We start from the raw sequence: 27,125 nt of genomic DNA on the forward strand, positions 1-27,125 counted from the left end.
TGTTAAGTCAGAACAATGATCATCCCTATGGGGAAAGGAGGCAGTGACTGGAAACAGGCAATGAGAGGGGCTTCTAGAGTACTGTTTATTCTTCTGGGTAAGTTCAGTTTGTGAAAATTCATCAAGTTATACACTTACGATGTATGTATTATATACTATATAAGAAAGTGTTTTTAAAAAAATACGTATTTATAATCAGGAATTAAAACACAAAGATTCAGTAGAATTTTAAAAAAGAAAATAATCATTGTCCCTAAGTAGACAAGGTGTGACATTTTGTGAGTGAGCACTCTTTTGCACAAACACCTTGCTGCTTCAGCTAAGGTCATGAAGAAAGGCCTCTCTGAGGAGCTCACTTTTAAGTTGAGACCTAAATGACAAGAGGGAAGCAGCCACTTAAGGATCTAGGAAAGTGTTTCCCAGGCAGAAGAAAGAGTAAGTGCCAAGGTCCTAAGATGGGAACAAGTTTAGCATATTCAGTGGATAGCATGCTATTGTGGCTAGACTTGGAGAAGGAGCAGAAAATGGAGGGAAATGAAGTAAGGCAGGTAAGCAGAAGCATTCTATAAAAAGCTCAGTCTCGGGTTTTTTTGCTGGTACTCCTCATTCCACTAACTTCTGAAGTGGCAGGGATCAGGACTTTATCTGCAGTCTCTCCCTTAATAATCATACATATATATATATATATATATAACATACACGCAGCTATTTATGTATACACTGGCAACTCCAAATGTATAAGTGCAGCCCAGACCTCTCCCCTGGACTCCAGGCTCCACCATTCAACTGCCTACTTAACAACTCTACCTGCATGTCTGCTCCTAGTAAGTATCTCACACCAAGCATGACCAAAACTGGGCTCCTGGTCCACATCCTCCCAAACTTGCTCCTCCTACAATTTTCCCATCTCAGTAAACGGCACATCCACCAGTCCGGCTGCCTTAGGACAAAACCCTTAAGAGTCAAACTTGTCTCTGTTCTCTCTCTCACATCCTATATGCAAATTGCAAGTTCTACCAGTTCTACCTGAAAACTACATCCAAAATCTGACTACTTTTTGCACCTCCACTCTTACCACCATGGTACCATACTGTCTCACTAGATTACTGCCCCACCCTCCTTTGTCCTCTCCCTGACATGTCTTTGCTTCCTCCGCTCTAAGTCGATTCTCAACACAGCAGTCAGTGGTCCTTTTATAACTGGTCAGATTCTGTCACTAAAACCCACCAAAGACTGTCAATCTGACTCTTAATAAAAGCCACAATTTTAGTCTAAAAGGCCAGAAATAACCAGACCCTCCATTTCCTTCCTGATCTCACCTCCTGTTCTTTCCTTCCTCACCATTCCAGCCACTGGGCCTCCCCGTTCTTCCTCAAACACACAAAGTATGCTTCTGCCTCAAAGCCTTCACATTTGCTGACCTTTTGCCTGGAGACCTCTTCCCCAAATATCTGCATGGCTCACTCTCTCACCAACTACAGGTCACTGCTCAAATGTCACATTTTTTGTGAGATCATCCCTGACACTCTATTTAAATTTACAAATTCTCACCTCCTACTTATTTTACATCTCTTTTTGTGTCTTGTCTGTCTCGTCCTATCAGAATATAAGCTCTAGGAAGGCAGAAGTTTGTATCTCTACCCTGCCATTCCCCAGTGTCTACTCAATGTCTAACACATAGTAGATGTTCAATTAATACCTCCTGCTAAATGAATGAAATTAATGGGATCACAGAATCCAGCTAAAGCAAGCTGGATCTCATTCAGACTCAATTCAGGGAGAATAATGTTTTATGCTTTAGAATGATCACTCTGGCTGCTATTGAGAAGGAACTTTAGAAGAAAAGAATGGACACAGTGACCAATTACATAGCTATCATCCACTAGAAAGACCACAGTGGCTCTGACAAGCACTGTAGCAGTAGAAATGGTAAAATACAGAACCTAAAAGGCTACTAATTAACTAAAGAAATAGGCAGGGGAGAGATGATAAAATGCTTAAAGCCCAGTAGCAAGAGGGCGTATGATATATTTCAGTAACTAAAAGACAACCAGTATATTTGCCTTGCAGAGAGACCAAGGAAGAAAGTGGTTTAAAGATGAAGACTATAAAGCAATAGGCAGACCGTGCAGATTCCTGCTGGCAATGTTAAAGACTTCGATACCTATGCTAAGAGCAATACAAAACCAATAAATTGCTTTATATGAATCAGGTGGCATGACTACATCTGTGTTTTTAAAAGATCCCTCTTGGCTTGAGTGTGGGAGAATAGGTCGGAAGAAGGCAAGAGTGGATGCAAGAATAATCATTAAGAGGCCGAAATAGGAGTCTAAGTAGAAGATGACAGCCTGGGGAGGTGACAGTAGAAAAAGAAAGAAGTAGAATTATTTGAAAAATATTTAGGAGATAAGATTTACAGGATTTGGTGATGAAATGAATAAAGGAGAAGGTGACAAAAACAATTCATATGTTTCTGGCTTACACCACTGAAGGCACCTAGAGAAAAAACACTGATGCTGGAAGAGACAGGCTGCCTGGGCTCCTAAACATCCCTACACACTCTTGCAGGATGTACCAAGAAGGCAAGGCCCTGGCTGCTTATTCCCAGGCCATTTCTCAGGGCTGTGTTTGCAGCAAACCACCGTGAGGGATGCAGTAGTGTCTCCCCAGGGGAAAAAAAGCACGCCTATTTCTGCTTACTATAAAAACAGTCAGTTCCCCAAAGCTCAGAGCTCCTTTCCTGATCGCAACCCCCTGTATGTGCAGGAAGCCATGATAGGCCCTTTGCCAAGTATCAACAAAGATGCATCACTGCACTGAGGAATTTCAGGGGCAACGTGATAAAATATTTGCAAATTTTACGTGCACATGCTCTTCCACAAAGCAACTTTACCTCCAGTAACCTATCTTACAATATATACAAAATATTCATACATGTGCCTGCAAACATAGATGTGTGTTAATTGCAGCCATATTTGTTATAGCCCAAATTAGGAAAAAAGTCAGTGTTCACTCACTGGAAATCAGTTAACTATTGTTACAAAATCTTATGTAGCCGTGATACATGTCAATTAACATGCAAACATCCTCAAGACACTTTAAGTGTAGCACAACCCTATTTACATTTTTAAAATTCTATTGTGTTTATGTCCAAATATTTTCATAAATTCATAAAAGAAAGACTAGGAAGGTTAAACAATGAAAACAGTACCTCTGAAAAAGATTTTGTGTTTTTTGGTTGGGAATAAAGGGTGAAGGGGGGACTTTCACACTTTACACACTTTTATATTGCTTAATCAGTTGCTAAGAGAATGTTCTCTTATATTTCTTAGGTAAATTAAACAAATAGAAAATAAAACTTGCATGAAGTTATATATCTAATTGGTGATACAGCTGGCATTTGAATTCATATGTTTTCACTAAGTAAACATTCAAAAGTTTCACTAAGTACACATTATATGTGATATTGTGATTTACAAGAAATATATATTTGGTCTTTGTCCACTGTCCCAGGCACATAGTTCCTAAAACCCCTGTAATTTCCTGTATGAACCACAGGGCCATCTTTTGTTATACTTAGTTGTGTTCCCAGTTCCCAAAATAGCTCCAATGAAAAAGGTGAAATGGGTGTCTTTTACTATTCATAACAAGCCCCGTTTCAATCACACCTGAGTTTATGTTAATGAGGTGACTTTTGGAAAGCCCCTAATGATGGGGGCTTGTTGCCAAGGGAACCAACCTGGATTATAGGGTTAGAACTTTCAGTCCCACCCCCTGACCTCCAGGAAGAGAGGAGGGATTGAGGTTGAGCCAATCACCAATGGCCAATGATTTAATCAATCATACCCATGTAAAGAAGTCTCCATTAAAAAACCCCCAAAACAGGGTTAGAGAGCTTCCAGGTTGATGAACGTGTGAAGCTGCTGGGAGAGCGGCATACCCAGAGGGGGCATGGAAGCCCTTTTCCCCTTCAACATACCTAGCCCTATGCATCTCTTCTGTCTGGCTGTTCCTGAGGTATATCCTTTTATAATAAACCAGTAATCTGGTAAGTAAAATGTTTTCCTGAATTCTGTGAGTCACTCTAGCAAATTATTCAAACCTGAGGAGTTGACGGGAGCTTCCAATCTATAGCCGGTTGGTCAGAAGCACAACCTGGACTTGAGACTGGCACCTGGGGGTGGGGGGGAGTGGGGGCGGGGGGGGGGGCGGTCTTGTGGGACTCTTAACCTGTAAGATCTGACACGATCTCCAGGTGGACAGTGTCAGAATTGAGTAAACTGTAGGACACCCAGCTGATGTCACAGAATGGCATGATGTGTGGAAAACCCACACATCTGGTGTCATAAGTGAAATAGTACTGTATGTAACACAGTAGTGTGAGTAGAGGAGACACAAAGGAGAAGTGAGCCTTTCTCTACACACATATAGTATAGTCTTTGTATGTACTGTATTTTTTCAGACCTACCGATCTTGCCTGTTAACAGAAAGAGTCAGTGATGAACTGTACAGTTTTCCCTTTCTGATTCTGGCAGTGATCCCTCTTCAGGTTCTCTTGCTCTGTTTTTGCCTTTAAGCCCATTCACTTTTCTTTAAAAAATATTCCCTTGATATTCTCTTCTCTCACCCCATACAGGCAGGTAAAACCAACCCAGGTCAGCCCAGCATAGAGGTGTGCACATAAATCGTGCTCAGAAAACATTGATGAATTGATGAATAAATTACCTGATATCCTCTCTTAAATCTTGACAGGTATTTATACAAGGGAGGTTAGAATTCAACTTAAGAGCTAGAAGAAATCTTGAGGATCACCTGTCCAATTCTCTCATTTTAAATATGAGGCATTAAAGTTAAAAAGGAAAGGAAGGGAGTCTCCTAACTCCCAATCCAGTGCTCTTCTCTCCACACAAACTTGATTATCAAGAGGCCACTTCAGGTACAAAAAAGAACACCAGAAAGGCAGGGAAACTAGAAAAAACACCATCACCATGACCACCACCACCTGACAGGACTGACAGTGACTAACGAATAATTTCACACGGCCTGATACTCATTCTCCAAATTAACACAGATTGACTCTCCTACAACCAACTAGGACAACTGAAATATGTTTTATTTGTCTTATTTTTTCAAAAAGAAGGAAAAAGGACATTATTTGAATCATGTTTTTCTCCCGAGAGGTCACTCCTCATTCAAGCTGAAGAGAACTCTGTATAACAGTTTTCTTACATTATGGAATCAAGAGAAAATTTTTAATGAACCAAGTTCTAACACTAAGTTACTTTAAGAAGAAAACCAACAGTCACCGGTGCACCTTTCGCCTAAGGACTGGTAACAGCCACTGTGTAGGGAATAAGCCTGTCTGGCGTTACTACAGTGTTATATAAAATTGTCAAGTGTGCTCTTCCTACAAAGCTTTCATAGTTAAAAGAGACAACATAATTTTAATTTAATTTTTCTTATTGTTTCTGGGAATACATTTCAACATTTCTCATGTCTTAAGATATTAGCAAAAGAAAAGGAAGTTATGAAATATTATTTTTTGAATTCCTTTTAGATATTCTTTATTCACACAGAACACTTTATTATTTTATCAGTTTAAAATTATTAATACACAAGACGATTAATAAACTAAAATCTCAGATCTTCTCTAAAGTTCAAAATCTCTTTTGCCTATTCTTTCACCTCATGTTTCTTAAGTACAAAAGTCCTATCTTTATAAATAGATCTGCCAAGTAAAAGACAGCACTTTAAACAGACAAGAAAAAATGAAACAGTGGATTCTGAAAAACAATTAGCATTTATCTCTGTAGAAATTTCAGAGATAGGATCCCTGCCAAGCAAAAGAATTCAGTCAAACTCCACTCCACTCCAAAGAAGGAATCCCTTCCTCCTGGAAATGGAAAAGGAAAGCACTGCACTGAAAAGTCAGTAAATGATAAAGCCAGCTGGAAGGAGGAGTGGGTATCCGATTAAGAGCAGACCCTCTGACACCCTTTTACATCCGAACTGAACATCACCTGCTCAGAAAAGTGCTGTTAGGACAGGATCTTGGAAATAAAAACAATCAGAATGAGGATCCATTCACACAGACTTTATGTCTAAATTCAACAAGGTCTTTTCTCTGCAGTGACAAGTAGATTTCAAAACCAAGTCCTTTCTGACATAATCTAGAGACTAGAGAAAAGGTCAAAATGAAATGTTATCAAGATTACTTTTTAAGAAAGACTCAGGGGCTTCCCTGGTGGCGCAGTGGTTGAGAGTCCGCCTGCCGATGCAGGGGACACGGGTTCGTGCCCCGGTCCGGGAAGATCCCACATGCTGCGGAGCGGCTAGGCCCGTGAGCCATGGCCGCTGAGCCAGCGCGTCCGGAGCCTGTGCTCCGCAACGGGAGAGGCCACAACAGTGAGAGGCCCGCGTACCGCAAAAAAAAAAACAAAAAACAAAACATTAAGGCTTGTAGATAGTAACAACACACTCAATCAACTAAAAAATCTAAATCTAAAAAGAAAACAAAACTTCAAACTCAGGAGCACATATTTCCTAACTTATAAAGGAGTAAATGCAGAGAGCATATATTTATGTAGTTTACATTGTACACAATAATCTCAATAATCATCCAGTAATAAATTTACTTAAGAAGATTTTGATTATGCATCTTGTCCTAACTAAGCAAGAACCACTACAGCAAGCATGATTTTAAGTTCTGGATTTTACACAGTATAACTAAGTTAAGACTGTAAAAAGCAAAATCACCGCCACTGCTGGAACATAAATCGTACTACTAACAGCTACAACAGTTTTTACGGGTGAATGCTTCTAAGCATGATAAATTATCATACTCATTTCATGAAGAAAAATATTGGTCCTTCCTCTACATAGTAAATTTCTTAATGATGACATCTTTAAAAGAATTCTATTCTCTGAATTTAAATATTTCTGAGTACACCACAAAATATCGAGGAACAGACACACACATGTTGCTAAGGAGCTGCTTAGCCAAGTGTTTTTCTTAAAATTTAGTAATAAACGATAGAAAAGGGAGGCCATTAGAAAATGTGATTTAGCTATCATTAATCTACATCAAAGGATTATAATGATGTACACTATGTGCCTTTCAAATTATTCTCTGTTATAGGTTTCACAACAGAAGTTGAGAAATCTCTTTGACAAACTAGCCCCTTATTAAAAATCAAAGGAAAGTACTTTGCTACCATCTGTGCAACATTAACGCCTTCACTAAAGAATGATTATTTTGTAAGTTAAGAAGTATTCAGTTCTATTTAAAACAAAACAACAGCGACACAGCTATTCAAATGCTCATCTTCATCTATTATAAAAAAGTCATAGCATATATGAAACACTATGTAATTTGCTACAGAAAGACCAGGATCTCTCCCAAACCAGAAAACAGAAAGGAAAGTTGGGATCCTATGAAAGCATAATCAAAGCATTTTTTTCAATGTCACCAACACCAACATATGCTTCACAAAAACCTAACCAGCACCTGCAAGGTCTGATTTAATATGACAGGTGGCAAGAGAAAATAAAAACTTTTAAATTTAACGCCACTGGTAGAAAGCAGACTACGTTTTAAAGAATAAGGTAGAATTATCCATAAATGGCTGTCAGAAAAATTTATGACAGACAACCTCTTCTCTTTAAAGTACACTGAACCAAGAAAAATTTCGAGTATTTAGAAGTTCATTTGAGAAAGTATTACTATAAATCAAGCTTCTTTATCTCCAGTATACTATATACTCTTTATCTCCAGTATACTATATACTATGTCCACGATTTAACAAGTTCTTCCTAATTACCCATCTTAATTATAGTAATTATATATTTTATAGTAAATGAAAGTAACAAGGTTCATTTGGAAGATGAATTGTGAACTACAGGTTTAAAAAAATAAATATAGAAAATGTGGGAGATGTCCAACCATTCCGCTTAATTCATCATCTTCAGGACTGGACTATTTAACAGAACCATATGATTTTGGAGCTAGAACTCAGGAATCACTTAATCTAATACCTTTATTTTATAATGATATCATTTTCCAATTTCCTCATTATAAAGAGGATCAACCATTATTCATCCCCAACTATTAGTTCCCTCTAAGTATTCACTTAGTTTGCCTTATACTTTAGTTTTAGAAGTACTTGCTAGATAATAAACTAACATAAAGGTATATATACGTGAAATATATTGACTAGATGAACTATAAGGAACCAAGGGATACACCGAAAGAAAACACCTCAAATGCCCTTCAAGGCTAAATTTGTTTTGGGGGACCTTAAGAGGAAAAGTTGGTAACAATGCAACTTACAATAAGTAGAAAACACTTTGTACCATGGAAATTACAGATCCAGATAGAAAAGTATATGTTTATACTCTAGACTTATTTCATCTTCTCTAAATGTAGCAAAGGAGGATGTCACCGTTATAAAATGGATTATTGAAATCAAAACCTAAGAGTTTGTTTTAAAATTGTTTTATTAAGTCTAGTCTCTAGGATATGAATTAGTCTTAACACTGCCAATTTTTCCTGCAACACAATTCAACAAATAAAACAAATGCCCACACTTCTAACAAAAGCACCGTGTTAAATGATAAAACAATAAGCAAGAAACTGACAGCACGACCACCCTGCTTAACCTAGGCCCTCAATTTCCTCACCTACAGAATAAAGATCCTAAAATTCTAATTATAGGCTAGGCAATCAGTGAAATTTCAATTCATCTTAAAATAAGTAAACTATTAAAGCCAGCACAGCTAAAGTCTGGTAATGACTAATGTAATTATTATTCATTATAATAAGGAAAATGAACACAAAATGGCCTTTGGAAAGTGAATCACCATAATTCTCTCCCCAAACTCCACCTCTCCTCTGAGATGAGAAAGACAGCATTCCAAAAGGCCTCAGGGTCCCACACAAAAACTTGTTCTCAACTCAGCAATTTTCCTAAATATCTTTTTTAATGATGAAATATTAAGGCATTTCATATTCCATGGTCCACAAAATATGAAAACCATACTGATAATTCAAACGTCACTAACTACAGTAAAATTTCTTGAGGAGTCATCTAATTCTTTGCGCCACATGGTACACAGTACCCCGGCATGCGATAACTGACTACAATCAACCCGCTGAAGGTTATTCTGCTCCCCCATTATCACCATTAAAAATGTCACATTACTTGTTTATGGGTTAAACTGTGTCCCTCCCAAAATTCGTATATTGAAGTCCTAATCCCATTACCTCAGAACATAACCTTATTTGGAAACAGGGTCATTGCAGATATAATTGGTAAAGATGAGGAAAGTGGGGCCCTATGCAATATGAATGGTGTCCCTACAAAAAGGGGAAATTTGACACAAACATGCATACATGGAGAACACCATGTGAACATGAAGACCGCCTTCTACAAGTCAAGGAGAAGCCTGGAACACACGCCTCCCTCACAGACCTCAAAGTAACCAAACTCACCTAGCCCTTGATTTAGAACTTCTCGCCTTCAGAACTGTGAGACAATAAATTTCTGTTGATAAGCTACCCAGTCTGTGGTACCTTCTTACAGCAGCCCTAGCAAGCTACTATATTACTCTACAGCAACTGAAGGAGAATCAAACATCATGACAGCCACAGACAAAATATAGATAGCACCCAAATTTCAATGCATGGCCAACATTCCTAACAGACCACACATCTTTAAGAATCTGAGGAAAGACACTTTCACATAGACATGAACATTTTTCATATTGTACACTTAACTCAAGAGACTCGCTGATTACCCCCGCCCCACGCCCCAACACTGCTAAAGATGCATGGACTCTTAATTAGCAACTCCTGTTTTAATCAATGGTAAGGGGGTGGGGGGAGGGGGAACAGATCATACACTAATCTGTTTTAAACAGAAAATAAAACACTATCAGCACTGTCTTTGATAAAGAAGGAAAACAGCACAGATGAACTAATAAAACTTCTCCTCACTGTGCTCTTAAAGAGGTTTACTACATATTATTTTTTAAGTACTTTTTAAAACATGTGCATATATAATTACATCTGAAAATCAGTAAAACTCTATCACCATAGCACATTTTGTCATGAAAGAATGGAGTCTAATACAATAATCAGAAAACTAGACGAAGAAAACTTTTCTTAGGTAAACTATGATTTAAATTCTTCTCAGAAATATGGACCTGGTCAATAAGACTCAAAGTAGTTGCCTTATTTCTTTACTCTGCCCAGTCAACTTCACCTTTAGTAGCTGACAATAACACATCATGTTGGAAAATTAAGATCAAAAGTTTTCAAAACAGAAATTCAACCATTTTATATGAGATTTATCAATCATTCATGGCATCCTGCCAGTCAAGAAAAGGTTCTCCCATAAACACAAGCTAAAATGATGTTATCTGGTCAATAAAAAGACAATTTCAATCTGATTATGAAGATTCAAAAACACTTTACTTGCTTTCCACAGCTAATTAGTTCTCAGCGGAAAGCACAATGGGAAAATATATAGTTAATACACACAGTGTAAGAACAATTTGAAAAACATTAACCTCCATTTAAATAGAAAAGAAAATGAATATTAGATTTTTGCTCTTTCAAAAATGTGCAAAATTAATCTAACTAATTTGTAGAAAAGTGATACCCAAAAGGTTGTATTCTATCTTGTGAAATAATAGTTAACTGAGTTTAAGGACAAAATCACTATTCCATATATATTATACAGAAATTATTATAACTAAAAAGCAGGTAGTATAGGTGGTGAAAAAGTCTCTGGACTGACAATCAGAAGAAACGGGCTCTATTTCTCCTGCTCCTGGTACTAACTGCATGTGTGACTTCAGGCAAGATCATTTAACCTCTCTGGACCCTGGTTTCTCATCTATAAAGTAAGGGAGTCAGACCTAACTACCCCTAAGGTGTCTGTCACTTCTCAAAATGATTCCTAACACTATAAATCTTAACATCTGAAATATGTCATTCATATTTTACATACTTTATGAAATCAATATGAATTTATCAGTTATTTAACTAAGAGAGACAGTGAAATTTCTCACCTGAAAAATCAGTGTCATGCAGCAAATTTCGAAGCTTACTACAAAGCTGGATCATGCTGTCCAATTGTCTATTTATCTTCACATCTTGTATCCAGGCTGGGGTGTAACACACTGGACACGCGGTTCCAATGCAGTCACTTACACAATTACTTTAAAAGGATAAAAAAAATATAGATATCAATACATTCAGCAGGATCTGAATTGAAAAAAATAAACAGTTTGAACTGAAGTAAATGAAGCAGAGGCTGTTCTAATAAACAATGGTCAATTATTAAATATCAGTTAAAACAGTGTTTTTGAAAGAGTATGACACTGACACACAAACACACACACACCCTATCTAAATCTAAAGTTGCTTATGTGATTTGCTATGTAGAGACTACACTTGGCCAGACAATAGTCTGCATAATTTTTCCCTGCAAATAAATCTATAGTTTCTAAAGAGAGTACAGAGAGAGATATAAAAAAAATATTTAGTACCTAATGAATGTAAGCCATGCATCTCAACCTTTCCTACTCTAAACCTAACACTGTGCTTCATGGAGATACCTAAAATTACTGCAAAGAAATGGGGAAAGGTGTTTTTTCTTTTATTTTTGTACAAGTGTCTAAAGGCTTTAGTTTTTGAGAAAAGATGTTTGGTTCCTTCAGGTATTTTTATAACCTGTAGACTCAATTAAATTACCTCAGGTTATATGTCCAAGAGTTACAGTCTCATAGTTAGAAAGGTTTTTCCTAACTTTGGGGGTTACAAACCCTCTGTGACTCTGATGAAGATGTGCACAAGCGTTTGTTCACAATCCCCCCTGAAGCCTATCTGTGAATCCTGAAATAAGAAAGCTCTAAATCCACACCTCCCTTAGCTTCACGAGATGGGCTCTAGCAGGACTGGGTAATATAAAAGTCGTAAAAGCCACATCTCCTCCAAACACTACATCCCTTTTCATGTAACCCTCTCGTTTGTAGGGCCAGAGGATTCTTACAATGGAGCCCCCTTCAAAATATGTAACCTGTCTTCTACCCAGCAAATTAAAGAAATCTGCAAAAATGTAAAAACAGTGCCACTCTTCTATTTTTTCTTTAGTTTGCAAAATAGTTATTTCTCCTTAAAAAGTGTTATTTATGTTATTATGTAATGGGTTTTTTATTGTTATTTTTAAATGAATTAGTATTTTTTAAATGTCTATTTTATATGGGAAATACACACACAAGTAAACAAAATCTCTTTGGGGTCATCAATTTTCAAGAGTGTAAAGTGGTCTGAGACCAAAAAGTTTGGGTCCCCCTGCTACATGACTTAAAAGACTTCTTTTTTTTTTAAGACTTACATCTTAAAGAGAGTTCATGGACTACTTTTATTAGGGATCGGCATGAAAGTATTCTGAAGCTAGCAGAACATGTCAATAAGATAAAAATCTGTGTTCCCTCCAATCTCCCCTTGACTCCAATGCTTCAGTTGCACTGTGACATATCAAAACCATCTTTTAAAACTGCATGGCAGGAGTTCCCTGGTAGCCTAGTGGTTAGGATTCTGGGCTTTCACTGCCACGGCCCGGGTTCAATCCCTGGTTGGGGAACTGAGATCCCACAAGCCACACAGCGCAGCCCCCCCAAAAATAAATAAATAAATAAAAACAAAACTTCATGGCATTTACAGCACTGCTCAGCGGCTTTACATATCTCCAAATCTGCAAAGAATACAAACAGCTACCCTAATTCTTGGCATCATATAATGAAAATGAACCAAATTATACTGAATCAATTCTTTCCTCTGTTCATATACAGATGACCATTTTCTCTTTTAAGATGTTTGCATGCCTCCCTTAATCTTTCATTGGCCATTTTAAGTCACAGACCCCTTTAGAATCCAATTAAATGTATGGAACACACACATATACACAAGCTTTACATACAATTTCATTACATACAACTTCAAGTTTGTTATGCTCCAGATTTGTCACTAATCTATTATATACAGTGAGTACAACCCCTGAAACAAATCTGCTTGCTCCAGAGTGGAGACAGGGAGTGGCCAAAATTTTATATAGGAATAATGGGAGGCCTCTTGGAGGAGGTAATATCTGAGCTAAAATGGAACTGATGAAAAGCTAGCTTCACAAAAATCTGGCAGAAGTACATTCTAGATGGAAGAAATAGTAAGTGCAAAAGTCCTGGGGCAGGAGTGAGTTTGATGTGTTTAATGCACTAAAAGGAGAAGGTGGCTAAACAGTGTGAGCCAGAGGAATGTGCGGTCTGAGAGGCAGGCAAGGACTGGGCCCTGCACAGGGTCTCGTGGGCCTCAGTGCAGAGTTTGGATTTCATTCTAATTGTAATAGGAAGTCACTGAAGGACTTTAAGAGCCGTAATGATACGAACATGATTTACATTTTCAAAAGATCTCTTGTGAGATCACTCACAAGAACGTAGAAAATGGGGAAGCGAACCAGCTATGAACTTTTGACAATAGTCTGAGGAGAGATAATTTGATGGTGGCTCGGACCAAAGTATAAACAGTAGTAAATATAGAGAAAAGTGGGAAAGTTCAAGATTTAGGGCACATTTTGAGGTGAAACTGACAGAACTTAATGACGTGGGATAAGGAAGAAAAATAGCAACCAGGTATGACTACTGGTTTTTGCTTTGAGCAACTTTGATACCATTTATTCCAGTGGCACCAGTTACTGCTATGAAGATTACCGAGGCAGGAAGAGGGTAAAGGGGAGGATGATCAACAGATCTGCTCTGAACATATCAAGTCTGAAATCCCATTTCGTCATCCAGATGGAGACATCAGGTAGGCAATAGATACTATTTCCTACCCCATCCTCCTGTTGGATATGCCCTATGTAACAGACCTATGTTTCTAGAAACAAAATTGGGACCCCAAGCACAGCTGCCCTCCACACATCCCCAGCCCACTGAAGTCATACAGTAAATTACTTCCGCACGTGCTTAAACTTCATATTGCAGTCTGCGCATGCCAGATAATCACAGTCACAACTTGAAATAATTAAAAGATTGATTCAGAGGAGGATATATTAACCCTGTCTCAGACAATTAAACTATGACATTCACTCCTTTAATTGATTCCTCCTGAATAAGAAATAAGATGAGATGAAAACCTAATATACTGACCTCTCAGCCAGGGCTTTAATGGATATAATTTTATAATAACTGTTATGGCTTAAATTGTGTCCCACCAAAAGATGCTGAAGTCTTAAACCCGAGGACCTGTGAATGTGATCTTATTTGGAAATAGGGTCTTTGTAAATGATCAAGTTTAAGATGAGATCATCAGGGTGAGTACCCTAATCCAATATAATTGGTATTTTATAAAAAGAGGAAATTTGGACACAAAGACAAACATGCACACAAGGGAGACTGCCATGTGAACATGAAGGCTAAGATCAGAGTGATGTATCTATATAAGCCAAGGACAGAATGCCAGAATCCAAAGATTCTCCACCAGAAAGTAGGAGAGAGGCATGGCACAGATTTTCCCTCATCGCCCTCAGAAGGAACCAACCTACCTGACACCTCGCTGTCACACTTCTAGCCTCCAGAACTGTGAGACAATAATTTCTGTTGCTCTAAGCCACCCAGTTTTGGGTACTTTGTTATGGCAGCCCTAGGAAACTAATCCAGTAACGATAAGAACTAAAGTTTCACAATTTGCAAAGTCTGGATTCAAAACTAACTGGAAAAATAAGAGAGACATATTTGAATTATACAACAGATATTAACTTTTCCCCAAAACTTAGCAAAGCCACTAACTAAGCTTTGTAACTGTCAACAAGTCATCCTCTTTGAGCTTTTAGTTTCTGATTTGTAAATTAAGACAGTTGAAAGGACCAAAATGAGATAATGTACAGTAAGTCACTTTGCAATCTATGAGAGTTACACAACGTAAGGTAATACTAGTATCTTATGATTGCATGACTATTACCTAGTAAAAAACATAGTTACACTAAATTTGTGTGTATGTGTGTGTATCTATCATAAACCATAATTACTTACCTACAGAAGATGTGCTCACATCCTCCTAAACACACAGGCTCCCTCAGAATATTAGAGCTGTTTGAAGAAAGAAAAATAATCAAGACTTAGGTCGTTGTTAGATAAACATTTTTTACTCAACATTTCACAAGTCCAAGGCCCAACACTACCATATTTCTTTCTCAAAACAGAAGATATTAAGGATGTATTCATTTGAAAGGTTGTTACTCCCTGATTAAATATTGTCTCATCACACACCTGCTGAATTCAAATAGCAACTACCAAACTCAGTACAAATTGTAACACTTTTTATAATGCATATACTGTGAAATCATAGAAAGAAGCAACTTTGTTCAATATCTCTGAACCTCTTACAAAAGGCAAAACCAACCACTGGCTGCTTCTTTCAACTAATGACTCAAAGTGTAGACCATAAATCTCAAAATCAGACCCACAAGTAGAATGACTATGTAGTATATTGTCCAAATGAGAACACTTCTGAGAGTGAAAACTAGATAGAACAGCAGGACTGCCACAGAAAAATAGGACATCTGGTCACTTTGACCGTAAGAATTTACGGTTTCCCATTAAAAAAAAAAAATTTGGTTTCCGGTTGTTGTCAAGTACCCACCAATTTTTTACAGATGTCTTATCAAAAATGCAGCCATTCTTTCATTTTACAGGAAGTTGTTTGTTTTCTTTAAAGCAACTGCCAATGGGAATCATCAGGTTGGCTGTCTGCAGACAATTAAGTATTCCCAACGTTTCCATCAAAAAACACCTGCTAAGTTTGATAATTCTAAGAAGGTAATGCTACTTAACTAATAAACACATATCAAGTCATTATATTCAGAGGGCGTAATGAGGCAGGAGCAAACAGGGGAAGTAAAGCTTTTAAAGAACGAACATTTTTTGTGCTTGGTTTATTATTCCAACCCTAGGACCTGTAGGTATTTACACCATTATTATCTACCTCTGAACACATACCATACATCAAGAAAAACAGTTTTCCACACTTCTTGAAAGATCAAAAAGATCACACTGCACATTTTAATAGATATGAACATTAAAGTGAAATTGAGCTTTCAGAAAGAGGGCTAAAAACAGAGCACACCCACAATGTTATACTCAAGATATCAAAAATGGGGCTCACTGACATTATAAAACCCATTACTTTTTAAAAACTCAGAATATCTGATTTTTCTATCACACTACATAGAACATGGTGATAAAAATATGACTTGTGATGCGCCAGCCACTTCTGTGATTCTGGCAGTTCAGACGATGCTTACTACAATGCTCATGCTGGTCCTATAATTTCTGTTCATTACTTGACCTACCAAACCTAACCTCTGATCTCGAATCAAGTGTGCTGAATTCTACTTCATTACGAGCTCTGTCTCTAAGATCCCCAAAGTGGTGTGATCTCACTTCCTCCTATCGTAATATCCCCCTTCTCTTTTATCCCATCACCCTGACCAAACCTCCATATTCAGGTTGCTTTCCACATGGAAAGACTTCCATTCAGTATTAGCTCCTTGGATTCCCTACCAGCCCAGGGCACAGAGCTATAAGCTAACTCCATCTCCTTTCCTTCCTAGCTTTAATTCCCACCACTCTGCTCAAGCTGCTCTCCAAAGCATCTTTTGGTCCTCTTTCTCCCTGACCCTCTGTGAAATAACATCGACCTCACCTTCTTTCCTGAAACCTTCCCTTCCATTAGTTTTAATTTCCTTACAGCACATTTATGTGCTGATTTCAGCTCGTCCTTAGCTGCTTCTTTTCCCATCTCTCCATGTAGGTTTACCCCCAGGATGCAGTCCACAGCCTTCTGGCTTTCTCTGCCAATACCTGACTCAGTGCCTTGATTCTATTTCTAAACTTAAATTTCCATCCTAAGATGACTCTGTACCCCTTGATCTATAGTTCTTACCCTTCACCCTAGCAACAAGATGCTACAGTGCAAGTAGCAATGAATCTAGTACTACAAATAATTGATCAACTGTACTAATTATTCTAATCAGTGACCTAGAAAATACTTTTTATTGCTGTTAATAGATGGGAAAAGACACTGGGAGAGTGAATAAAAAGTATGTGCACGCATGTGTTGGGGGAAGAAGCAGAGAGAGGAGTGTTACAGCCAAAGTTGGGAGACGGTAGTGCCAAGTTCAAAAGAATTTTAATGGAAGAGCTCAAAGAATAGATACACTGCACAGAGGGTGGCATGGATCTTTGTCAAAGCGAGACTTTCTGAAAATGTCTAGAGCTTAGCTGAGAAGACACTCTGGAATAAAAGAATTCTTATTACAACCAGACAGTATCTATCAAAATTTTAAATGTACCAAACTTTAACTCAACTATCCTACTGCAAGGAATTTATTCTTCAGATAATCTCAGATGCTTGAAAAATTGAAATTTCAAAACACTAAAGATATCTATCTAAACAAAATACCAAAAGCTTCCAGAAACTAAGAAATAATAAAATGTCAGATACATATGTGTGTGTGTATAAATATATATATATAAATATATATATATTTTAAAGGATTCAGAATCGCATAAGACATCTCACGGGTGACAAGGAACAGACATTTGGCCTTCACAGTAATGAATGAAAATTATTTTGTACTTTGAATTCTATATCCAGTCATCTTCCATAGTAGAAAGTTGATCATTGGTAATAAAAAAAAACTCATCTTTCAGAGTAGGAAGTTAGGAAGTTAACAAAAAATGTCTAAAATGGAAAAATAAAATCTAGAACTAGCAATAGAAACACATTTTGTAATCTGGAAATTAAAGAATTAAAAGAGATGAAAGAGGTTGTATCTGGAGTATAGAACTCAAGGGTGATAAGGGATGAGGCAAAAGAATGTTTTCATTATAATCTTCGTCCTACTGACTTTGTCAACTGTATTCACGTATAATTCTAATAAAAAAATTTTAATGTAAAGGCACATGGACAAGGATATTCACTCCAGCATAAGGCTTGTGTTTATTACAGCACAAGACTGGAAACAATCTAAATTTCTACCAAGGAAATGGTTGAATAAATCATGATACATCTACCTGATGACTGGTACCCTCTCATCGGAGGTACAATCATAGAGAACCTCTTAAAGGATACACAAGAAACTGATCACAGTGGGTTCCTGAAGAAGATTCAGACTTACTTGTCATTCATTTAACAAATATTTAATAACCGTATACCATGTTATTTTAATTCTTTGGCATAGACATGTATTACTTTCAATTTTTAAAAACTTAATATTAAAAAGTTCTTCACAGTCTGGTTACTCCAAAGCCAGGCAACCTTTGTTCTCACTGCTCCTCAACAAAAACTGCTCTTACCAGGCCAGTCAGTGTCTGTAACATTTGCCAAACACCTTAGGACCAATTCCAAGCCTAGTACTGCTCAGACTGTCCCCAGCCTAGAATATACTTCCTCCTCCCACAAAACTATTCAAGCCAAACCCATTTTCCAAATACCATCCAGGATGATACAATAAAAATGACACTAAACAAAGAAGCACAGAATTTCTTGGAATTTAGTTTCCATGCCATCACTTGGGCAGAATCTGTACCCTGCAGCAGACACATACAAAGGACACAAAGTTGACTGCATTACACTCTTTCCTAAGGGGCTTATAATCTAGCTGGGTAGTTTTATAAGCCGAGTTAACATATGACTTAAGTACAAAATGCTCTAAAGTTCCAGAGATGGCATCAAGCTGGGGCTCTGGAAATCAATGTTAAAAACTAAGTATTTTGTATTTTATCTGCCTGATTCTTTCTTTTCTTTCTTTTTTTTTTTTTTTTCCTTAAGTCTCCAAATAGATTGTAGTCCTACAGACAAGAGATTTTGACTTTCAATTCTTCTGAGTTCCCCAACACACCATTACCTACCTAGCTATGGTGCTATGCGAACAGCAGGATTTCAATAAATCCTTAGTGAATGAACTAAGTGGAAGACTACATACAAAATGCATTTATATTAACAATTCTATTTTATCCTTACCCTATTTTTTGTTTGATATACATATATATTAGAAGGGAAAAAAATCCAGAAGAATAACAAAAGACATTTGCATGGTAACAGGACTTCTGTACCTTGAAAATTCAGCTACTTTATTTTTTTCCATCTGCAGTCATACTTCTGTTACTTTATATGTAGTTGATTTGGAAAGACCGGTACAGTCAGAGGATTATAACTTAGGGAAGAACTAAGTAGGGAAAACAAACATTTTTTTTTTTCTTTTTAAAGGTCCTATTGAGAGAAAATTTTCTTTACAAAGAAGAAAAGGAAAGTAAATTCAGTTGAGATTACAATACAGAGGCAGACCTATTTCTTAACTGAATGACTTCCTAAGCTTCCATGAGATATCAACTGCTATTTAATATTAGGCAAGATAGCTACTACAGTGCTCTTGCATTTTAGAAAATTCCCATGCTATTTTTAGGTGTGGACCAACACATTTAACACCAAAATGCAGAGGCTCCCCAAGCCAATTAAAGAATTGGCTTTATTTTTCTTGAGGAGAATAAATAAAATTGTTAACAAGTAAGGGATATGGATAATGACATGAAAGCATCTTATTTTGTAGAGTTATTTTGTATGCCATATTAAAGTAAATCACATGGGAAAAATAGTATCTCATGTCTAATTGTTCAGTGTCAATAAATACTGAATAAATCAATGAGTCAAATATCCCCAAAATCAAAGGGGTAATGGAATTCTATCTATTAATGACTATTTATAATAGAATCTACTATTAGGAGACAGATAAGCCACAGAGAATATCATGTATACCCAGCTCAAACAGTTTTGGTTATTTTGTCTTCTATATTCCCTTTCCTCCAAAGCAAAACAGTATCTAAGTAATTGCTGATATTCCTGTCCTTAAAGCATCACTTCCTCCACCCGATGTTCAAATATTGAGTTTCCAGGCTCAGACATAGGCATTCACCTTTATACCCTCTTCCCAGCTCACTTCCAGAAGTATGCCTTCAATTGCCACATATACGCAGATAACTTTCAAATTTGTACTCTCAGCCTGAAAACTGTCTTCTGGGCCCCAGACCTGCATATCAGTAACTTCACTTGTAATTCCATCTCCTCTGCTATGGAGGACAGTACTAAAGGGTGCTCAATGTGTCCGGAAAGTCTCCCTGGCAGTCACAAGCCCTATATAACACCAGGCATGTGTAGCCTGTAACAGGACTGTCCATGTCGTGGTTCTAGCTCTAAATCCCAGGGGGAAAGACCTGCACCTTCTACATCTCCCCTGAAACTTTAGTCACTGTTTACTACCAGGAACCTATGGAGGATTCTTGGCAATTCAAATGAATTAACCAGGTCCTCTGGTATTTCCACCTGCAATGTGATCCTAACTTAATCTAAATTTTCATGTCTTAATTTAACAAACACTAAGAAACTAGGTGTCCAGCACTGTGACTGCAAATGTGAACCTGTCTTTATGAAATGCGCAGTATAACTGAAGTAGACAGGTGTCAAAGAATCAATATACCACAAAAGTAAATAAATCTCATAATTTGGAGGAACATATGATACGTGAACACCAATGATATGTGCCCTTTTCTAATGTGTATGTCAAACTTCACTAAAAAGTTTTAAACAATATTTTGCATCCAAAAGACACTAATAATTCCAGAATCTGTGAATTGGAGAGAGCCTGAAAAATCAATTCATCCATTTTCCTCATTTTACATATGAGGACACCGGGGTCCCAGGAAAGTTACACAAATTGCTCTCCTCAGGGAGTAACTATGTGAAACAATGTTAAGCTTCTACTTGTCTTTAACACTGCCCACCTGACTCACTCCCTCTCTATTCTACATACTTTTTAGCATATTTTTATTTGCTATAATCCTCTACCCGGCTCACCTATAAAAAGCTCTCCAAGCCCCAATTCAAAAAGTCCAGGAATCTTTCCCCCACTGGTCCCACCCAAGTACTCTTCTCTGCATCCCCTTGGCCTTCATCCTAATTCACCCTGAACTGTGTGTACACTTCATGCCTTATAACTAAGGATAGCACCTTAAAGGTGGAAAGCCTCACTCCATCACCACTTACACAACTTACAGTGCCTCAGGGACTGTTTCCTAACAATGAAGGGAGTAATCATCCCATCAAAGGATGAAAGGCCTATAAGAATGCCTCTCAACATTCCAAACTAATGAAGAAAGACAAAGGCTAATGGTGGAGTCAGGAAATCTACCCTTTATTTTACAAGCATTCATATAGCACTTAGAACATAACACGCACTGCTCTGAGTACCTTACAAATTAACTCATTTAATTCCCCTAACAAACTTATAAAGTAGAAACTACTACTAACTCATTGGCAGGTCAAAAAAAGGAAGCATACAAAGATGAAATAATTTGTCCAAAATCACTGAGCCAGGATTTGAAGCCAGGTTCCAAAATCCATTCTCTTAACCACTAAGCTATGCAGCCTCAAAATATAAGAGAAAACAATCTCAATCAACTTTACTAAAACGACAAGAGATAATTTAGAAAAATAAAATCACCTAGCTTAAAAATCACAAGACTCTTTTTTGACTTTTTACTAAAAGTTGATTAAAAAATCACTAGAACAGGGCTTCCCTGTTCCCGCTGAGCCTGCGCGTCCGGAGCCTGTGCTCCGCAACGGGAGAGGCCACAACAGTGAGAGGCCCGCATAACGCAAAAAAAAAAAAAAAAAACACTAGAACAACAAGGTCCTACAGTATAGCACAGAGAATATTCAATATCCTGTAATAAACCATAATGGAAAACAATATAAAAAATGTACATATATGTATAACTGAATCACTTTGCTGTACACCGGGAGCTAACACAACATTGTAAATCAACTACAATTTTAAAAGTCACTAGAGGACGTCCCTGGTGGCGCAGTGGTTAAGAATCCGCCTGCCAATGCAGGGGACACGGGTTTGATCCCTGGTCCGGAAGATTCCACATGCCGCGGAGCAACTAAGCCCGTGCGCCACAACTGCTGAGCCTGCGCGCCTAGAGCCCACGTTCTGCCACAAAAGAGGCCACTGCAACGAGAAGCCCGTGCATCACAACGAAGAGTAGCCCTGGCTCACCACAACTAGAGGAAGCCCACGCGCAGCAACGAGGACCCAATGCAGCCAAAAATAAATAAAAATTTTAAAAAATTAAAACAACAGTGAGAGGCCCGCATAACGCAAAAAAAAAAAAAAAAAATCACTAGAACAACAAGGTCCTACAGTATAGCACAGAGAATATTCAATATCCTGTAATAAACCATAATGGAAAACAATATAAAAAATGTACATATATGTATAACTGAATCACTTTGCTGTACACCGGGAGCTAACACAACATTGTAAATCAACTACAATTTTAAAAGTCACTAGAGGACGTCCCTGGTGGCGCAGTGGTTAAGAATCCGCCTGCCAATGCAGGGGACACGGGTTTGATCCCTGGTCCGGAAGATTCCACATGCCGCGGAGCAACTAAGCCCGTGCGCCACAACTGCTGAGCCTGCGCGCCTAGAGCCCACGTTCTGCCACAAAAGAGGCCACTGCAACGAGAAGCCCGTGCATCACAACGAAGAGTAGCCCTGGCTCACCACAACTAGAGGAAGCCCACGCGCAGCAACGAGGACCCAATGCAGCCAAAAATAAATAAAAATTTTAAAAAATTAAAAATAATAATAAATAAATAAAAGTCACCAGAACTCCGAATTAAAATTGTGGTAGATGCTAAACCCCAACCCCCACCAAAAAACAGATCAAGAGGTATCTAATTATTTAAATTCCCAAAACAGTGTCCTATGACACCTGGGCTTTTTCACTACAGCTCCCATTTCCCGCTTCCTTTAGGAACCCATTATTCTCATGCTTCCTGTCTCATTTTCCCAAATCTTTAAATAGCTTCTATCTGGTTGTGAGGCTTGGACCTAACACATATGTCACATCTGGCCTCTTGAACAATTTCATCAGCTTCACCTTGGAGTCATACTTATGTTAAAGGTCAAGAAAAGATGCCCTGTAATGTAGCCAATCCACCCTCACTCACAAGTAATGCTTGCTGCAAAACACATCCAATATGCTACACAGGACAGGTGACAGCTGGGAGCACGAGATGGATGACAGCTGCAAGCTGAATGTGAGGGTAATTGGGGTAATCACTAGCCCACTGGGTAAAACTTTGAAGCTCTGTAAAAAGGACAGACACACTGACACACAATTTCAAATATGACACTGTTTTGAATGATGGGTAGCAAAAGCAAGAAGCAGGCCACCCTGAGTTGCTCCTTTGAAGTAACGATGTCAGGCAGCTACTAGGCAAAGCACAGGAGGGAAGAATGGGTTGGTTTTTTCCTATGCTTTACTCACTTCAGACAATGCCAAACGTGCAGTGACAGGGAGAGGAACACTAATCATTTCTAAACACTAAACCCCATGTGACATTAAATTTTACACCAAAATGGATTTTTAACCTTAAGATGTTTTACCTGTTAAAACAGTTTTGCAAACTACTGCCTATGTACCAAATCAAGCCAGTAGCCTGTTTTTGTACAGCCCTTGAGGTAAGAATTTTTTGTTTGTTTTTAAGGGTTGTAAAAAAAAACAAGGACACTGTTTGTGACAGCAAAGCCTAAAATATATACTATATGACCCTTAACAGAGAAAGTTTGCAGAGCCCTATGTTAAAATATGCACTGAAAGAAAGAGCTGAGATTTAGTTAATCCATCAGTGGTTCGTATATTAATTTTTTTTTTTTTCTTAATCACTGGAGGGAATTCCCTGGCAGGCCAGTGGTTAGGACTCCTCGCATTCACTGCCAAGGGCCTGGATTCAATTCCTGGTTGGGGAACTAAGATCCCACAAGCCGCATGGCGAGCTGAGGACCAAAAAAATAAATGTTTTTTAATAAATAAACAAATCACTGGAGTTCAGTATCATTAACCATCCACGACGGGTTGTATTAAAAGTCTGGACCTAGTTACTGATGTCTACTTTCAGTCTTTTGGCTCTTACTGTCTGCTCACTTCAGTTAGAAACTGGAAAAATACTGGTAGGGGATAAAAGTGAAACTGGCTTTATTAGATTTCAGGACAACCTATAGATTATTCCTTTTATTCCTCTTTTGTCTCCCCCAAACCTTTCAGCAAGCAGACTGTATTTTTGTATTTTCATAAAACACCTGCTGTTAATCACTTATTCTATAACAATCACCACATTCACCACTTTACATGTATAATTTCATTTAGTTTCTTCCCTCCCATAGAATGTTAGCTTCATAAGGGTTGGGGTTTCTGTCTGCTTTGCTTACTAATGAATCTCCAATGCCTAGAGTAGTCTGGCACTTGGTTGGTGTTCAATAATATATATTTTTTATTATTAATGAGCACCATCGTCACTCAGATAAGGAAACTGAGGCACAGAGATGTTGAATGACTAAGGCCATTCAGCAGTATCAAAGCTGGAACCTGACCCCAGCAGTCTAACTCTATGGTCTAAGTGAGGCATCACGCTGCTGCCCTAGTGCCTTCCATACAAAAATGTGCCATCTGAATGTCTTAACTTTCGTTGACCTATGAAGGTGTGACTACAACTGCTTCTATTATAGCAACCAGCAGAGCCAGTTTTAAATTTCTTAGTCTCTGATGGATGACCCTTGTCCTATGGGAAAACACACACAACATCAGAATGTCTTCATGTACAAAAGTGCCACTTTTCTAAGGAGGATAATGATGTCATTTTGTCACAAGGTTTAAAGTTTTTGTAAAACAAAATATAAGTGCAAAACTCATACAGTTACGTCCTTTCCATTTTTAAAGAAAGAGTTGCTATGTTACTTATGCTTTACGTACAACAAAGTTCTGCAAGTTGGACATCAGAGGGGGGGAAAAAAATCAAAACAAAGTCCAAAAAAGAAATAGGGTAGAACAGCTACGAGCAGAGAGAAAACCTTCCAGAGTGATATTGATGCAGAAATACTGAGCTGTGCACACAGCAGGGGCTCAATAAACGCTTTTGGAAGAAATGAAAAGTGAGATAAGCCCTTCTTGGGTTTTATAAACCTTCTTTATTTCTATACTAGGAGGAGCTACAGGAAAAGAAGCAGCAAGGAGTACCAGTCAAGAAAGTGATGTCTTCAGATGGAATGAAAACTTTGAACTTAAAGGATTCCCATGGTGTAACAGCATGAAGGAAAATAAAAAGCAAAAAGTAATAATAAACAGCATCTCTTAAGAGCTGGAACCCCAAGCCATACAATCTTTGATCAAACCAAGGAAGTGTGATATTGAAAGAGAAATTGACGGTGTCCAGCACCCCGCCATCTTCAATCTACCCCTCAAAAAAGTCCCCAAAACTCTCCTCCCTCCCCAAATAAGGCTACGACGGAGAAAAGGTCAACGGGGCCAGCTCAGCAAACGGTGACAGCTGCTTCAAATTTAGTGGCCCTCTTCAAACCTAACAGCCCTCGGCCTAAGGTTCTGGAATTACCCTACCCTGGTCACAAGAATCACGGGCCCGGTGAACAGTGCAAATGCCTCAGCGCTACAGATTCAAACTCTGGAGGCGGGAACAGGAATCCGCATCTTTAGCCACGCCTCTAGACTCTCAGGCCCGCGAAAGTTCGAAAACTACCATCTTAGTTGGGTTTGGTGCAAGAAAGGCTAGAAAGCCGCCCAGAAAGGGTTGAATGGGGGCCCGGAGTGGGGATAAATAACACCAGATCCCTGGGCAGGTACTAACTCTGCTCGGCGGCCTAACTGCTGGGGGAGGTGGGGAGACGGGAATGAACGGAGGAAACCGGAGGTTTGAAAAGACGCCTGCCCCCCGCCAAGGCCCTCCCGGCACCCCCCTCGAGGGTCGGTCTTTACCAACGCGAGCAGCGCAGCAGCTTCTCCAGCCGGTAGAGCGCGGCGCGGCTGTGGGCCCAGGCCCCGCGACCTGCCGGCTCCATGGCGGGCGCGGGATGAGGCTCGTTCCCGGAGCGGACCCTCGGCTGCCGGTTCCCCCGCATCGCCCCGTCCTCGCGGAGAAGGCTCCTGGGAGAGCGGGAGGCAGGGCGAACTCGCGCAACCACCCAGACAGCGCAGGCCTGCGACCAGCACCCTGGCCCCTCGCCCCAGCGGTTCCCGCTTCTGTGCCGGCGGGACGCCTAGGGGACTAGGCGCGCGGGGTGGGCGGGGCACGGCCAAAACGCGCCAAAAGTCCCGGCGCGCGGGGCGGGGGCGCGGCCTCGGCGCGGGGGCGCGGCCTCGGTAGGACCCCCGCTGTCGGCGGGAAAGGGGGCGGGGCCACAGGCTCCCCTGAGGCGTGAAGGCAAGAATGCGAGCAAGTTCCTGCTTTCCCAGGGCGAGGCTTCTAGGGACCCTTAGCCGAATTTAATCAATGGAAAGTCACAAACCAAGAAACTTTTTAGTTGAGCATGGTCTATAAGGAGTGCTGTTTCGACTACTTCTGAGCTTGGAAACGCTTTGCTCGTAACATTGACACTCTTAATTCCTAAGAAGGTAACTTTCTTTTCTCTCCCCACCCCCACCCCCGGCTTTTCATTGATGGCCATATATACAGATACACCTACTACGCACCCCTTCACCCTCCCCATCCAGTCCGCTGCCAAACCCTTGCATTTTTTCCCCCTTACTCTCAAATCTTCCCACTTCTGTCTTCACAACAGGCCCAGTTGTATCATTTTCACCTGGAGTGTTCCCATAGCCTTCTAGCTGATAACCCGGTGTCCACCCAAGTCCCGCTCAGTCTTTAAGCTACACGGCAGCCATCTAAAACATTTCCAAATAAACACGTGGTTAGTAGACGCAGAACGAGTATAACTAAATAAGGTCTTATAGGGTGTTTTACCTGACCTATGATAGCATATGAAATTAACCAAATATATATAAATATATATATTTAACCTCACAGGTAGGCAAGAAGTTAATCCTTGATTTTTTTAAGCCATTGCTTACCCTTTGCAGAGAAATCAAACTCTAGAGAACTTAAAATGTTAAATGAACTTGGAGAGGTGCTATGGTGTATAATGGAGT

The 27,125-nt window shown here is 39.0% G+C and overlaps 1 protein-coding gene across 2 annotated transcripts in view; it reads right to left on the bottom strand.

Moving 5' to 3' along the window:
• BARD1 (BRCA1 associated RING domain 1) overlaps positions 1 to 26,208 on the bottom strand; it is a 77,452-nt gene extending 51,244 nt beyond the window's left edge. The window contains exons 1-3 of one of the 2 annotated variants that reach the window (XM_007114978.4): positions 25,956 to 26,208; positions 15,091 to 15,147; positions 11,074 to 11,222 (exon numbers count right to left, since the gene is read on the bottom strand). In XM_007114978.4, the coding sequence (XP_007115040.1) occupies positions 11,074 to 11,222; positions 15,091 to 15,147; positions 25,956 to 26,098 (349 nt within the window). In that variant the 5' untranslated portion in view covers positions 26,099 to 26,208. Of the gene's footprint in view, positions 1 to 11,073; positions 11,223 to 14,603; positions 15,049 to 15,090; positions 15,148 to 25,955 lie in introns of those variants that run through there. The other variant, XM_055089908.1, reaches the window with a different exon arrangement.
• Between the last annotated feature and the right edge of the window lie 917 nt (positions 26,209 to 27,125).

Source organism: Physeter macrocephalus, chromosome 2 (genome assembly GCF_002837175.3).
Source record: "Physeter macrocephalus isolate SW-GA chromosome 2, ASM283717v5, whole genome shotgun sequence".
Classification (NCBI taxonomy): Eukaryota; Metazoa; Chordata; class Mammalia; order Artiodactyla; family Physeteridae; genus Physeter; species Physeter macrocephalus.